The sequence below is a fragment of the Hemitrygon akajei genome, chromosome 1 (assembly GCF_048418815.1).
Source record: "Hemitrygon akajei chromosome 1, sHemAka1.3, whole genome shotgun sequence".
NCBI classification, from domain to species: domain Eukaryota; kingdom Metazoa; phylum Chordata; class Chondrichthyes; order Myliobatiformes; family Dasyatidae; genus Hemitrygon; species Hemitrygon akajei.
Window position 1 is genome coordinate 73,270,578 of NC_133124.1, and position 14,281 is coordinate 73,284,858.

Here is a 14,281-nt window from a genome sequence, read left to right on the forward strand (position 1 = left end):
TACTGAAGTGTGAAAGCACCCACCATAAGGTTGAAGGACAGCTTCTCTCCCACTATCATCAGATTTGTGGACGCACCTCGTATAAACTGAAAGATTTTTCAGTCTCCCTCCTGTGGCCCTTGCACTTTAACTGCACTGCACTTTCTCTGTAACTGTGGCATCATATTTTGCATTTTATTTTCATTTTTACAACATCAGTATACTTCTTTATGGAATGATCTGTCAGGATGTTAGGCAAACTCTCGTTTTTTTCACTGTATTTTGGTATACGTGACAATTATAAAGTAAATCCAATTTCAATTCCTAATGTCCAAGTAGAGAACTCACCTCCACTTTTTCCAGTCCTGTCATTTAATGGATGGTCTCATAGATCTCCTCTATGTTTAAAAGGGCCTGTGTTGCCCATCTGCTCCCCTGAATGAACATGTCTCTCAACTCAAGGTCACCCACTGCTGGTCTTGCTTGTCAGATGAACATCATATGTTCATTCCAAACTCACTCAGATTCCTGCACACACACACACACACACACACACACATGCCACAGCATACTGGAGCTGATGGTCATTGATCCATTGCCTTTCATGTGATCTGCCTCTTCTTGCAGGAAATCTGACATATCAGCAATTCCAGTTCAAGTTTATTGTCACAGGAAATAATACTGTGAAAATCAGTGTATTGCAGCAGCAGCAGCAGCACAGTGCTTACAAAACATGATAAATACAGTAAGTTCGTACTTAAATTAATATAAATTTAACATACAAGGCACATCCTACAGACATGAGGTAGGGCAGGAGATTTTTAACTGCAACAAATTGAGAAAAATGTTCCAAGTGGCTCTGAAGAAATGTCAACATGTCAAGCGTTTCTGTTGAGGCAGATAAAAGACGGTTAGCAAGGGAATTCCAGAACCCTTGATGGGGATCAAGAAGGCAGGCTTGGAAGAGCATGGAGGCATCACCAGGGGATTGAGGAGATTACAGAAGCATAGAAAGACCAGAGAAGAAAGGGAAAACAAGACTGTAGCAGAGAAGCGTTGCCCATCCAGGACACAGGGTGAGACCAGGGCTTGGAGACAAACAGCATCTGAGCATGTGACAACATGAGTAGAGATTACCTAAATAAAGGATGTAATAGCACTGAGGCAGTTCAAAGGAGACTCACCAGGTCTATTCCTGGGATGGGACGATTGTCCGATTAAGGGAGGTTGGATCAATATTCATCGAAGTTTAGAAGAATGACCTTATTGAGACATAAGATCCATGGGGGGTGGGTATCAGGGTAGATATGGGGATGTTGGTAATTGGTAAGTGGTTTATTGGTGTTACATGCAAAAAGCTACAGCTTTTGTATGTCATCCAGACTGATCATTCATATATAAGCATATTGAGGTAGTAAAAAAGAAAATGAAATGCAGAACATAATGTTACAATGACAGAGGAAATACAGTGCAGTCAGACAGTAACAGTGACGAGATAAACTGCAAGATCAAGAGTTAATCGTGCAGAAGGTCCATTCAAGAGTCTGTTAGTAGCTGGATAAAAGTTGTATGTGAGCCTGGTGGTACGCACTCTTAAGCAGCAAATGACCGAATGGAACAGACACCTCAGTCTAACCCTACAGACCAAGACACAAGAGACTGCTGATACTGGAATCCAGAGCAAAAAAAAACCAACTGTTGGAGGAACTCCAGGTTTCCCTCTGTGTGAATGTCCTAATTAAAACATTTTAAATTCCAATATATTTCCAACAGACACATCAGCAAAGAAATACAAAGAGTTTAATGCAAACTAGAAACTGCTTTGTCTGACCTGACACCATCAGCAGTAAGAGAGCAGGGCTGGTCAGTCTGTGTGTCTGGTCCCTGTGCAGAGAGAGGGCAGGGCACCAACCAGCACAGTGGATAGTCCGGAGTCACCCCTTCAGAGAGAAAACCATGGAGGGATTATGGAGTGCAAGTCAGGCTAGCTCACTCATGCATGTCTCCCAACAGCAGGTTATGAAGCAAACTACCTCGCTACAGTTTCAGACAGATCACCGACTATTCGGCTGAAAGCAACGTAGAGAGTGAATGCTAATGTGTCCCCATGCTCAGTCACAGTCAGGTACAAATCATGGCTGACACAACACCATCTTCCACACCCACCACCAGAAACTGATTGGCTGAGATCTCCCACCATTTTCTGCCTTTGATTCAGATTCCAGCATCTGCAGCTCAATTTATTCCTCTGTTTTTCCATATGCACATTAATGGTAGTCACTGTGGATCAGTGATAACACCTCCTCCTTGCTGACAGTCAATACAGACGCACCTGCAGGTAGGGCACTGAGGAGTGCGGTAGAGCAAAGGGTAAACTGATAGTTCCTTGAAAGTGGCATCACAGGCAGATAGGGCTGTAAAGAGACGTTTTGGCACACTGGCCTTCATAAATCAGGGCACTGAGTACAGGAGTTGCCATGGTACGTTGTATAAGACATTGGTGAGGCGGTATTTGGAGTATTGTGTGCCGTTCTGGTCACATACCCACTGAGAAAGCTTGAAAGAGCCAGATAAATTTTACAAGGATATTGCTAGGACTTGAGGACCTGAGTTATAGGAAAAGGCTAAATCGATTGAGATTGAGGGGATGTTTTATAGAGGTACTATATACACACTCATGAAGGGTATTGATAAAGTAAATACATGCAGATCTTTCCCTGAGCTTGGGTGAGACTAGGAATAAATAGAGGTTATAGTTTAGGGTTAAAGGTAAAATATTTAAAGGGAGCCTGAGGGGAAACTTCTGGACACAGAGGGTGGTAGGAGTTTTGAACAAGCTGCCCCAGAGGTGGTGGATGTGGGTTCAATTGTATCATTTAAGAGAGTTTATGTAAGTACATGGATGGGAAAGATATGGAGAGCTATGGTTCAGGTGCAGATCAACGGGACTAGGCGAACTAACATTTTGGCCTGTTTCTGTGCTCTGTGACTGTAAGGGTGCACGCTTATCCCACTATTCTACTCTCTCTACACTCATGACCAAGTGGCTATGCACAACTCGAATGTCATCTCTAAATTTGCTGATAACACCAATGCTGTTGGCAGAATCTCAGAGAAGGCATATAGTAGTGAGATACTGGATTGGCTGGTTGAGTAGTGTCACAGAAACAACCTTGCACTCAATTTCAGCAATACCAAGGAATTGATACAACCCTCTGCAAGTCTCTCGTGATCCTGTGCATTGGAGGCTCCATACCAGACTGTGACATAACTAGTCTGAACACTCTCCACTGTACATCTATAGAAATTTGCAAGGCGTACCAAACCTCCTCAAATTCCTAACAAGGTAGAGGTGCTAGTGTGCCTTCTTCATGATTGCACTGATGAGTTGGGCCCAGGATTTGAAACTAGTCACCTTTTCCATTACTGACCCCCTATTGAGGACAGAAGCTTATTTAAGGACATCTTTAAGAGGCAGTGCCTCCGGAAAGCTGCATCCATTGTTAAGGATCCTTACTATTCAGGGCATGCTCTCTTCTCGTTACTACCATTCAGAAGGAGGTACTGGAGCCTGAAGACCCGTTCTTAGTGATTCAGGAACCTTCATGTAAGAGAAGATTATAGACCAAGTACTGGAAAAAGGGATTGAAATAGGTGGTACTTCAGAACCAGAATCAGGTTTAATATCATTGGCATACCTCGGCAAATTTGTTGTTTTGCGGCAGCAGTACATTGCAATACATAATAATAAAGAACTATAAATTACAATAAGAAATATATGTGTGTGTATATACTTATATATGTGTGTATATAATTAAGTAAGCCATGCAAAAACAGACCAAAAAAATGAAAGAAAATCATGAGGTCATGTACATGATTCATTCAGAAATTTGATAGTGGAGGGGAAGTAGCTGTTCCTAAAATGTTGGGTGTGTGTCTTCAGGCTCCTTGATGGTAGCAATGAGAGGACATGTCCAGAATGATGGAAGTCCTGAAAGATGGATGCCACATTTTTGAAGCATCACCTTTTGAAGATGTCCTCAGTGCTGGGGAGGCAAGTGCCTGTGATGAAGCTAGCTGAGTTTACAACTTACTGCAGCTTTTTCCAGTCCTGTGCAGTGAGTCACTCCATACCAGATGATGATGTAACCGGTTAGAATGCTCTTCATGGTACATCTGTGGAAATATGTGAGAGTCTTTAGTGACATACCAACTCTCCTCAATCCCTAATGAAATATAGCCGTTGTCAAGTCTTTTTTTGTAATTGCATCAATATGCTGGGCCCAGGATAGATCTTCAGAGATGTTGACACCCAGAAACTTGAAACTGCTCACCCACGTTCTACTACTGATCCCTTGATGAGGAATAGTGTGTATTCCCTTGACTTCCCCTTCCTGAAGTCCACAATCCATTCCTTGGTCTTACTGACTTTGAGTGTAAGGTTGTTGTTGCAACACCACTCAACCAGTTGATCTATCTCACTCCTGTATGCCTCCTCATCACCATCTGAAATTCTATCAACAATATTTGAGTCTCTGGCAAATTTATAGATGACGTTTGAGCTGTGCCTGGCCACATAGTTGTAAGTGCAGAGAGAGCAGAGCAGTGGGCTAAGTAGGCATCCTTGAGGTGCACCAGAGTTGACTGTCTGGGAGGAGGAGATGTTATTTCCAATCTGCAATGACTGGTTTCCAGATGAGGAAAAGATCTAGTTGTAAAGGAAGGTACAGAAGTCCAGGTTTTGCAGTTTGATGATTAGTACTGAGGGTATGACTGTGTTGAATGCTGAGCTGTAATCAATAAACAGCAGCCTGATGTAGATATTGCTATAGTTCAGGTGATCCAAGGCCGAATGGAGAGCCAGTGAGATTGTACCCACTGTAGACCTTTTGTGGCAATAGGCAAATTGCAGTGGGTCCAGGTCCTTGCTTAGGCAGGAGTTGATTCTGGCCATCACCAACCTCTCAAAGCACTTCATCACAGTGCCACTGGGTGACAGTCACTGAGGCAGCTCACCCTGCTCTTCTTGGGCACTGGTATGATTGTTGTCCTCTTGCAGCAGCTGGTAACCTTAATGCTTGAAACTTAAAACTTGACAGCCAACATGGAGACGGTGGGGTGAATGGTCTGTTTCTGTGCGGTACAACTGTAGTTCTCTAATTTTCCAGCCCCAGCAGCCTCTAGACAAAACTCTTCTGCAGCCTCTCCAGTGCACATCTTTTCTGCAATGGTGTAACCTTGGGGTTCATTTTGCACCACCTGAAGCCTAACCAGGGTCCGTCTGTCCATTCTTGGGAATACTGTCATTTTATAAACGTAGAACATGGAACAGTATAGGTCTTAAGGCCCACAATGTTATGCTCACCTTTGTATATTTACTCCACGATCAGTCCAACCCTTCCCTCCTACATCGTCCATAACCCTGCATTTCTCTTTTCTAACATTCTTAAATGCCCTATTGTATCAGCCTCTGCCATCACCCTAGCAGTACACTCCAGGGTCTGTGTAAAAATCTACCTCTGACATATCCATTAAATTTTTCTCTGATTACCTTAAAAGGATGCCCTGTGGTATTGGCCACTGCCACCCTGGGGAAAAGGTGCTGGCTGTCCACTCTATCTATGCCTGTCATAAATCTAATACACTTCCATCAATGCATCTCACATTCTCTGTCACTCCAAAAAGAAAAGTCCTAGCTCATGCAAAATTTCCTCAAAAGGCATATTTTCTAATCCAGACAGCAAGCTGGTAAGTTTCTCTGCACCCTCCCTAAAGCTTCCACAGATCAGGGAGTGTCCAGTTAGGTTAGGGTATATAGGTGAGGAGAGTTTTCAGAGGATTCTGGGTGCAGGTGGAAGAATGTTTGAAGGGGAGGTGATAGATCTGTGTAGGGACCAAGGTGAGAAGTTACTGGGGGATTGCAGAAGCACACAATCCCACGATCCTCAGACCAGGACAGAGTCAGTCATACTCAGCAGGAAATGACACAGCTGTGCACAGATTGTAATTTGCAAAAAGAGTATTAAAGATAACGAACGTTTTTGCACCAACATGTCCCTGCTCCGGTAATTGGAGAGGACAGCTGATTAGTGTTCGTGGACAGCAATAAGATTCAGTGGAACTGCACAGCAGCATATTGAAATACAAATATATCAGTTTCTAATTAATGTTACCTACTGAACATGTCGAACCACATCCCTCTCACTCTCCCCTTCACCCTCCCTACTCCCAAAGACTTCCAGACATCTGAGGTTTGCATTAACAAAAAAACTAAAGCAATAGTTACTTAGATTTCTTCTTTCTACCTGACTGTAGACCGTTTTGGCCACCTTGTTAGAGGGAAAGAGTGCAAAAAAGATTGACAAGGCTGTTACCGGGACTAAGTTATAGGGAGAGGCCGAGCTAGGTCCCTATTCCCTGGAATGTAGGAGAATGAGGGCTGACCACATAGAAATATTTAAAATTATGAGAGTTAGACAAGGTGGATGGTAACAGATTATTCCCCAGTATACGAACGTCTAAAGTTTAAGGTGACAAAAGTTTAAAATTAAAAGGGAAAATTCTAAAGGGTACTCGAGGGGTAATTTTTTTTCACCTAGAAGGTTGTGAGTGTATGGAATAAACTGCCAGAAGAAGTGGTTGAGGCAGATACAATAGTCTCATTTAAGAAGCACTTGGAGGGGTTGGGGCTTAGAGGCATATGGTCCAAACATAGGAAATTTTGACTAGCTGAGTGGTCACTGTGGGCAGCATGGGTTAGATGGGCTGGAGGGCCTGTATTGTTCTATGACTCTATGATTGTATGACTGTACAACTGCTGCAAGAACTAAAGGGGTTAGGCAGCATCTATGAAGAGTCATCATCCAAATGAAGGGTATTGACGAAAACTATCAACTGTCCACTTCTCACTACAGATGCTGTCCGACACATTGAGTTCTTCCAGCAGGTTTGTATGTTGCTGTAGATTCCAGCAACTGCATTCTCTTATGAAGCAGGCTTGCAACAAGATTGCAAACCCTCACTCCCACAAATGAAGCTGTTACCCAGACAGTCAAGTAGTCTAGCTTCAGAACTGACCTTGGGAGCTCTCTGAGAGTTCCACATCGCAATGCAAGCACATCCTGTTCCTTGTCCCAAAACATACTTCTACCCAGAGATACGGTACAATAGCAACTTGGGTATACCCACACCCACGGATAGCAGTGGTTCAAGAAGGCAGCTCACCACTACCTTCTCAAGGGCAACTTGCGATGGGCAATTATATGCTGGCTCAGTCCATAAAGCCCATGTCTCTTGAATGACTATAAAAGAGTAAAGAACATCTTCAGAGACACAGGATCAATCCTGACCTTGGGCACTGTCTGTGTGGAGATGTACATCCCCCTGTGATTGTGTGAGTTTCCCCAGGGTTCACCGGTTTCCTTCTACATCCCAAAGAAGCATGGGATCAGTGGGTTAATCAGACATCGATGAATTGCCCCCTGCTGTGTGAGGGTGAGGGGTGGACTCTAGGAGGGGGTTGGGGGGGGAATCAGTGAGAATGTGGTGAGCACAAAATGGGATTAAAGGCAGGTGGTTGATAATCAGCATGGATTCAATGGGCCGAAAGGCCTGTTTCTGTGCCATGTGGCTTTATGGCCTAACATCTGGGGCAGTGGGCAGCGGGAGCTGGGCTGGTGGGGGGAGGGAGCTGGCTGTTGTACCAAGGTCAAAGCAAACATGAAGTGGACTCTCCTACCAGTGTTAAGAATTGGGTGGGTCCCACTATAGGTAGAAGAGAAAGCTGAAGTTAACAGTCACGTTTAATTCAAGAACACATCCCAGACATCTTAACATCTGTAAAAATTCCTCCCCAAACACTTTGCAAGATTTCCTCACTGAAGTAAAAAAATGGCTCTAATTATTAATAATTTAATCTGATTTTTAAATCTAACACCAGAGGGCATGCATTTCAGATCAAATACCAGAAGGCATGCACTTAAGATGAGAGGGGGTAAGTTCAAAGGAAATGAGCAGGGCAGGTTTTTAACACAGAATGTGAAAGGTGCCTGGAATGCACTCCCAGAGGTGGTGGTGGAGACAAATACAATAAATGTGCCGAAGGGGCTCTTAGACTTACTTAAATATGCAGTGGATAGGGACAAAGACCAATAAACATTCTGCCGAAGGAACTCAGAAGATCGAGCTGGATTTGTGAGGTGGGGAAGGAGTTGTGACCATACGGGTTGAAATCTTGCATCAGAACTGAAAGCGGGAGAGGTGAGATGGCATTTAACGAAGAGAAGGGGAGTGGGAGTAGGATTCTGAGGTGATTGGTGTACCGAGGAGGGGTGTGAGAGGGCAGGCAGATAGTGCCAGGAATATGGGAAATGCACAGGCAGAAGGGATTAGGTGACACTAGCTTAATGAGCTTGGCACAAAATTGAGGGCCAAAGAGCCTGTACTGTTCTATTAAACCGCTGCCCAAGAACAAACTCTGGTCGTCATCCCACAATGTGTCCTGGATGGTAACTCCTGCCTGCTTCTTATCTCTCCATAAGCAGCACTGTTAACTTCACACAGTAGCCGTGGATGTTAATTAAGTTTCAAATTCCCTATTTTTCTTGCTTTCTGCGGTAATTTGCCACTCTGCGATGATGAAGTAAGACTACAATTATCTTCCTTGATCTGCAGTCGAGAGTAGCAGAGAATTGATTATCTGTCTTGTCGTCAAGGCCACTGTGCTGCTTGCAAACCACAGCCAGTATTTCTTTTCCGCTGGCCCACAAGAAAATGTCATGTGCTTCAGCACTCTGCATTCAACGTTTACTCAATCCAATTCATTAATAACTTGTGGAAGTAGGAACAGAAATGACAAGGCTCGACTCACAACTATTGGCATTTGAGTTGTGGTTTCCAATTACAATTGCCAACAAAAGGAACTCATAGAGTCAGACACTGTGTAAAAGAGCAGATGTCTCCATATCATTAATCACATTTCTAATACATTCCAGATGAATAAACACTTCTAAAATTACAATGGTGAGCGCTCTGCCTTAAATATGCAATTTATATATCTTGCAGGTCTTCAAACCAGGGTGAACTGCTCAGGTCAATGTCTGCAGTATTTACAACAGGGGGAAGAGAGGGTGTCTACATTGTGAAAAAAAATGAAGCATTTTAGCAGTTTTGGCCTCAACTTAATTTTTTCCCTTAATAATGATTTTCTATAAACCAACCATCTGCAATCAGGGGACGGCACTCAGAATTTCCAATCCTGTTCAATCAGTATTCATCATCTTCTTAAGCAGGCTGGATTTTGTCTGACCGGGAGCTCTGCAGAGAGAATGGATAAATCTGTCGGACCTATGATGGCGGATAGTCGGTAAAAAATGACAGACCCAATGTTTCTTCATTCTGTCTGATACTTCTGCCAAGTTGTGTGGTTAGCAGGGAGAACTGGAAAACAACAGTTCATCCATTCAGCATTTCAGAAGTCTGTCTGGGGATCAGTCAGTCCTAAGCTGTGTGGGAGACTCCCTCCCCCACCCCTCCAGGGTCTGTGGGGACGTCAGAACCAAGAGAACTCAACTGTTTTTAAAGATCTGGGAGAGTAGCGGAGGGGGTGCATGGGACGGAGGCAAGAGCAGCAGAGGGCAAAGCAGAGGAACTCTGGGTGAAAGCCTCTGCCACTGCACATCAGGTCAGGAGTTTCCTGGGCTTTGGTCCATGGACTCGCTGGAGCCCAGACACAAAAATCTGAAAGAGCACACAGACACACACACACACACACATCATGCAGGGAACACTGTATTTCCCTTTGAATCCAAGAGGGATTTGCAGTCTTCTCAGCTGCAACGGACCGATATGGGCAAGTTACCACGGCGATGAGACTGCGATCAAAAGGAGTGTAGGAGTTCCAGGGGGAACTCAGGAGGAGGCTGTGCGGTGGGTGGGGGGGGGGCTGATTTGAAGAACTTTCCGCTTGTATCAGTGGTGGAGAGAAGGGGATGAAGTCAAAGTTACGTCAATGGGTTGGCAGAGACACACCGCCAGCTTCAGGAACAGTTACTTCCCCACAACTATCAGCTCCAGAACTGGCATAGATAACTTCACTCACCACAACTCTGAACTAATTCTACTCCCTACAGACTCTCTTCCAAGGACTCTTTGCAACTCGTCTTCTCAGTATTTTTTTATTTGCACAGTTTGTCTTCTTTTGCACATTGGCTGTTTGTCCACCTTTGTTTATGTATGTTTTTTTTGTAGTTTCTATTGTATTTCTTTATTTATCCTGTAAATGACTGCAAGAAAATTAATCTCCAAGGTAGTACATGATAACATACACATGCTTCCTAATAAAGTTACTGAACTTTGACTGGTGTCCTTGCCTCTTGTACTCGGACTGACTGGGGGAAACGGGTGTGGAACTGATTGAGGGGCTGTCTCAGTGGCACCAACGGGTACACCACCTCAAATGATCCCGCATTCTTGTCTCCTGCGGGGAGTTCATCCACAAACAAAGCAGCTGACTGAACCCTGGAGCCTCACTGAGCACATCCACTTCTGAATGTCATATGGAATTCACTGCAAAACAAAACTGCTCTGACCAACTTTGTATCCTTCCCTAGACACAGAGTCATAGACTGTGCTGCCCAGCGCACTAGTCCAATCTGCCTACGTTTGGCCCACAGCCCTATAAACAGCTTCTGTCCGTGTTCTTATCTAGATGGCTTTTAAATGTTAATGTGTTGCCTCAACCACTGTTTCTGGCAGCTCATTTCAAACACACCGCACCCCTTGTGTGAAGAAGCTGCCCCTAATGTCCCTTTCAAATCTTACGCCTCTGACCTTGAACCTGTACCCTTTTGATTTTAGCAACTCCTCCCTGGGGAAGAGACGATGAGCTTTCACCCCGGCTGTGCCCCTCGTGATCTTCTATACCTCTATCAGGGCAGCCCCACCAATCTCCTATGTTCCAGGAAGCAAAGCAACACACACAAAACGTTGAAGGAAGTCAGAAGGGCAGGCAGCATCTATGGAGGAAAATGGACAGTCGATGTTTTGGGCCATGACACTTCATCACTCTTTCTGGTTTAATAAAATCCTTCCTATAACAGGGCAACCAAAACTGTATACGTTACGCCAAGTATGGCCTTACCAGTGTCTGATGCAACTCCTATACTCAATGACATAGCTGGTAATTATTCACATCAAAGGGAAAGGCCTGGAGTCACATATCAACCAGCCTCCATCTGAAGGGAACAACTCAGCACAGGAACAGACCCTTCGGCCCCGCAATGTCTGAACCAAACACGATGCAGGTGAACTAGCCCCTCCTCCCTGCACGTTACATGTCTAACCAATCTGATTCCACCTCCAGCCCTGGCAGCCCGTTCCCAGCATCCACCACAGTCTGTGTAAAGCACTGGTTCCACACATCTCCTTTAACTTCCCCCTCTCAGCTTAAATACATTTCCCACTGCCCCAGGAAAGCAGCCAGCATAATCGAGGAGCCCTCCCACCCCGGTTATTCTCTCTGCTCCCCCTTCCCATTGGCCAGAAAATATAAAAGTTTGAGAGCATGTGCCACCAGGCTCAAGAACAGCTGTTGTCAGGCACTCGAAAGACCTCTCATAAACAAAAAGACAAACTCTTAACTGCCCAAACTTCATTTGTCTCCCAGCGCTGCGCTGTCTCTGTACTGTAACACCATATTCTGCATTCTGATTTCCTTGTGCACTGTCTGGATGGCACGCAAAATGAATCGGTCATTAGTAATTCATTTGCTTTCGTCCCATGCAGTGAAAGGCTTTATTTTGTATCTCATCCAGACAGGTAATTCCATACACAAGTGCAACAATGTAGAAAAAACAAGGTTAAATAATAACAGAATGCAGAATAAAGTATCACCGTAACAGAGAAAGTGCAGTGCAGGTTGACAATAAGGTGCAAGGGCCACAGGATGGTAGACTGGAAGATGAACTGTTAATCTTATCATACGACAGTAATAAAGAAATATACATTATAAACCAATACTAAATCCCCCACCCATCACTAGTATTTCACCTCCTGAGCATTGGATCTCACAGCACAGGAGGAGGTCATTCAGCCCACTGAATTCATGCTAGCCTTGGTATCATGGGGAACAGAATTACGAAAACTACTGGCAATCCCCAGCAATGATGTCAAAGAGGCTTGAGGTGTCAAGCTGGTAGAAAGTGATAGGCTCAGCCCGGACGGAATGAGGAAGCCAGACTTGGGTCAGTGAGTCAACCACTTAAGAGAAAGAACGGATTGAGTCTTTGAGAATGGGAGCAGTAGAACCAATCAAGGATATCTTTATTTTATTTCGAATTACAGCAAGGTACAAGCCCTTCCAGGCCAACGAGTTTAACGAGCTCCATTGCACCCACATGGCCAATTAACCTACTAAACCATACGTCTTTGGAATGTAGGAGATAGCTGGAGCACCGGAGGAGACACACACAGTCACGGGGAGAATGTACAAACTCTTTACCATCAGAGGCCAGAATTCAACCCCAAACACTGGTGCAGCAATAACATGCTATTGTGTTACACTAACTGCTACCCTACCATACTGTCCTTAAGAGCATATACTGTGCTGTACAGTCTTGAGCTCTATGTTCATGTCATATCTCAGTGATTTTAAACCTGATTCACATTCTCCCGTGATGCCACCCTTCATCAACACACAAGGGAGAATTTACAACAGTCAACTAAGCTACCGACCCACATCCGGCAGTAACTCACACACAGAGAGAATGTGCAAACTCCACACAGACGGTTCCTGAGGTTGGAATCGAACCTGGGTCACTGGCTCAACCCACTGCACCGTTTCTGGTAGTTCTGTTCCCCATGATACCAAGGTGGGACTTCAGAGAGAGAGCATGGGTTCAGTGAGCAAAATGACCTCCTCCAGTGCTGTGTGATTCAGGGCTATTCGTGAAATTTTAACCGGAAATGAGATCAGCACTCCAGCAGAATAATGGGAGACCAGGAGACCAGGAATGGATATTTCTGCGAGTGCTGACGGGATAAACAACCTCTGGCCATATCTCAATGGACACTTGGTCCATAGCCAAATATTCCTCTGATCAATCTGAGAACTTGGTTAGGGGTTTACAAGAACTAGGCTTTCTTTAATATTTCTCCGGACTACAAGGTGACAGCTTCTGTCTCACTAACCTTTAATAGCACGTCTGGGTTTTGGAAGCTCAGAGGTCACTTTGTAAGTGATAAAAATGGTTTTTGAGCAACAGTTTTACAATTATTTATGGGCACAACTCTGACCTCCTTCGCATGTGAAGCCGTCACTTTGAAGTTCGATCCATGGTAGCAAATGGAAGACAGAGTAATATCCAGGTACTGCTGCTCAGTGCATGGTTTGCAATTCCTAATGGCTTTTCCAAAGCCCGACTTTGAACCAATTTGTACAGCAGAGGCAACGTGTACTGCTGCAGCAGCGGGCTGCATCAGAGACTCAGGGACCCAGAGGATTAATAAGGGCTTTTCGAAGCCATCAGCACTGTGAGTATGCAAACTGCTTCCCAACTCCATTTTAAAAGTGTTTTGGGAGAGTCTAGGACCAGAGAGCACTGCCTCAGAATAGAAGGACTCTCCTTTAGAACTGAGATGAGGAAGAATATCTTTAGCCCCAGGGTGGTGAATCTGTGGAATTCATTACCACAGACGGCACTGAAGGCCAAATCATTAGGTATATTTAAAGCCAAGATTCTTAGGTTCTTGATTGGTAAGGGTATCAAAGGTTTATGGGCAGGAGCCAGGAGAATGGAGTTGAGAGGGTAAATAAATCAGCCATGATTGAATGGCAGAGCAGGCTATATGGGCCCAATGGCCTAACTCTCCTCCTATGTGTTATGATCTTTTTTTCTGAAAAGCTTCTAGTGGGAACATGACAGACAGCTGAGGGGTTATGGGCTGTGTAAGAGAGAAGGATTAGATTGACTACAGAGTGGGTTTATATTGGCTGATACAACACCATGTGCTGAAGGACCTGTACTATGTTCTATAGTGAGCTAGCAATCCACTGGTGATCTGGAGGTGTGAGTTCAAATCCTGTTGCAGGAACTGAACTTCAGATTCCATGGTCACAGCAGTATGAGTATACTGCAGAACGTGGAACATAGAGAGGTACAGCCGGCCCTTTGGCCATGATGTCTGCACTAAAAACAATGCCAAATAAAACTAATTCTCTTCAGCCTGTACATGATCAGATCCGTTTCCCTCCATTCCCTGTATATATGTGTCTAACAGCCTGCTAAATATCACTGCCATACTT

General features: G+C 44.5%; 1 protein-coding gene across 9 annotated transcripts in view; it reads right to left on the minus strand.

Moving 5' to 3' along the window:
* The window catches only part of znf521 (zinc finger protein 521), a 464,427-nt gene that overhangs the window by 354,117 nt on the left and 96,029 nt on the right, over positions 1 to 14,281 (minus strand). The window contains exon 1 of one of the 9 annotated variants that reach the window (XM_073045691.1): positions 4,074 to 4,159. The exons of the other annotated variants lie outside the window; for them this stretch is intronic. Coding sequence (XP_072901792.1) covers positions 4,074 to 4,155 — 82 coding nt within the window. The 5' untranslated portion in view covers positions 4,156 to 4,159. Of the gene's footprint in view, positions 1 to 4,073; positions 4,160 to 14,281 lie in introns of those variants that run through there. 9 annotated transcript variants of the gene reach the window in all.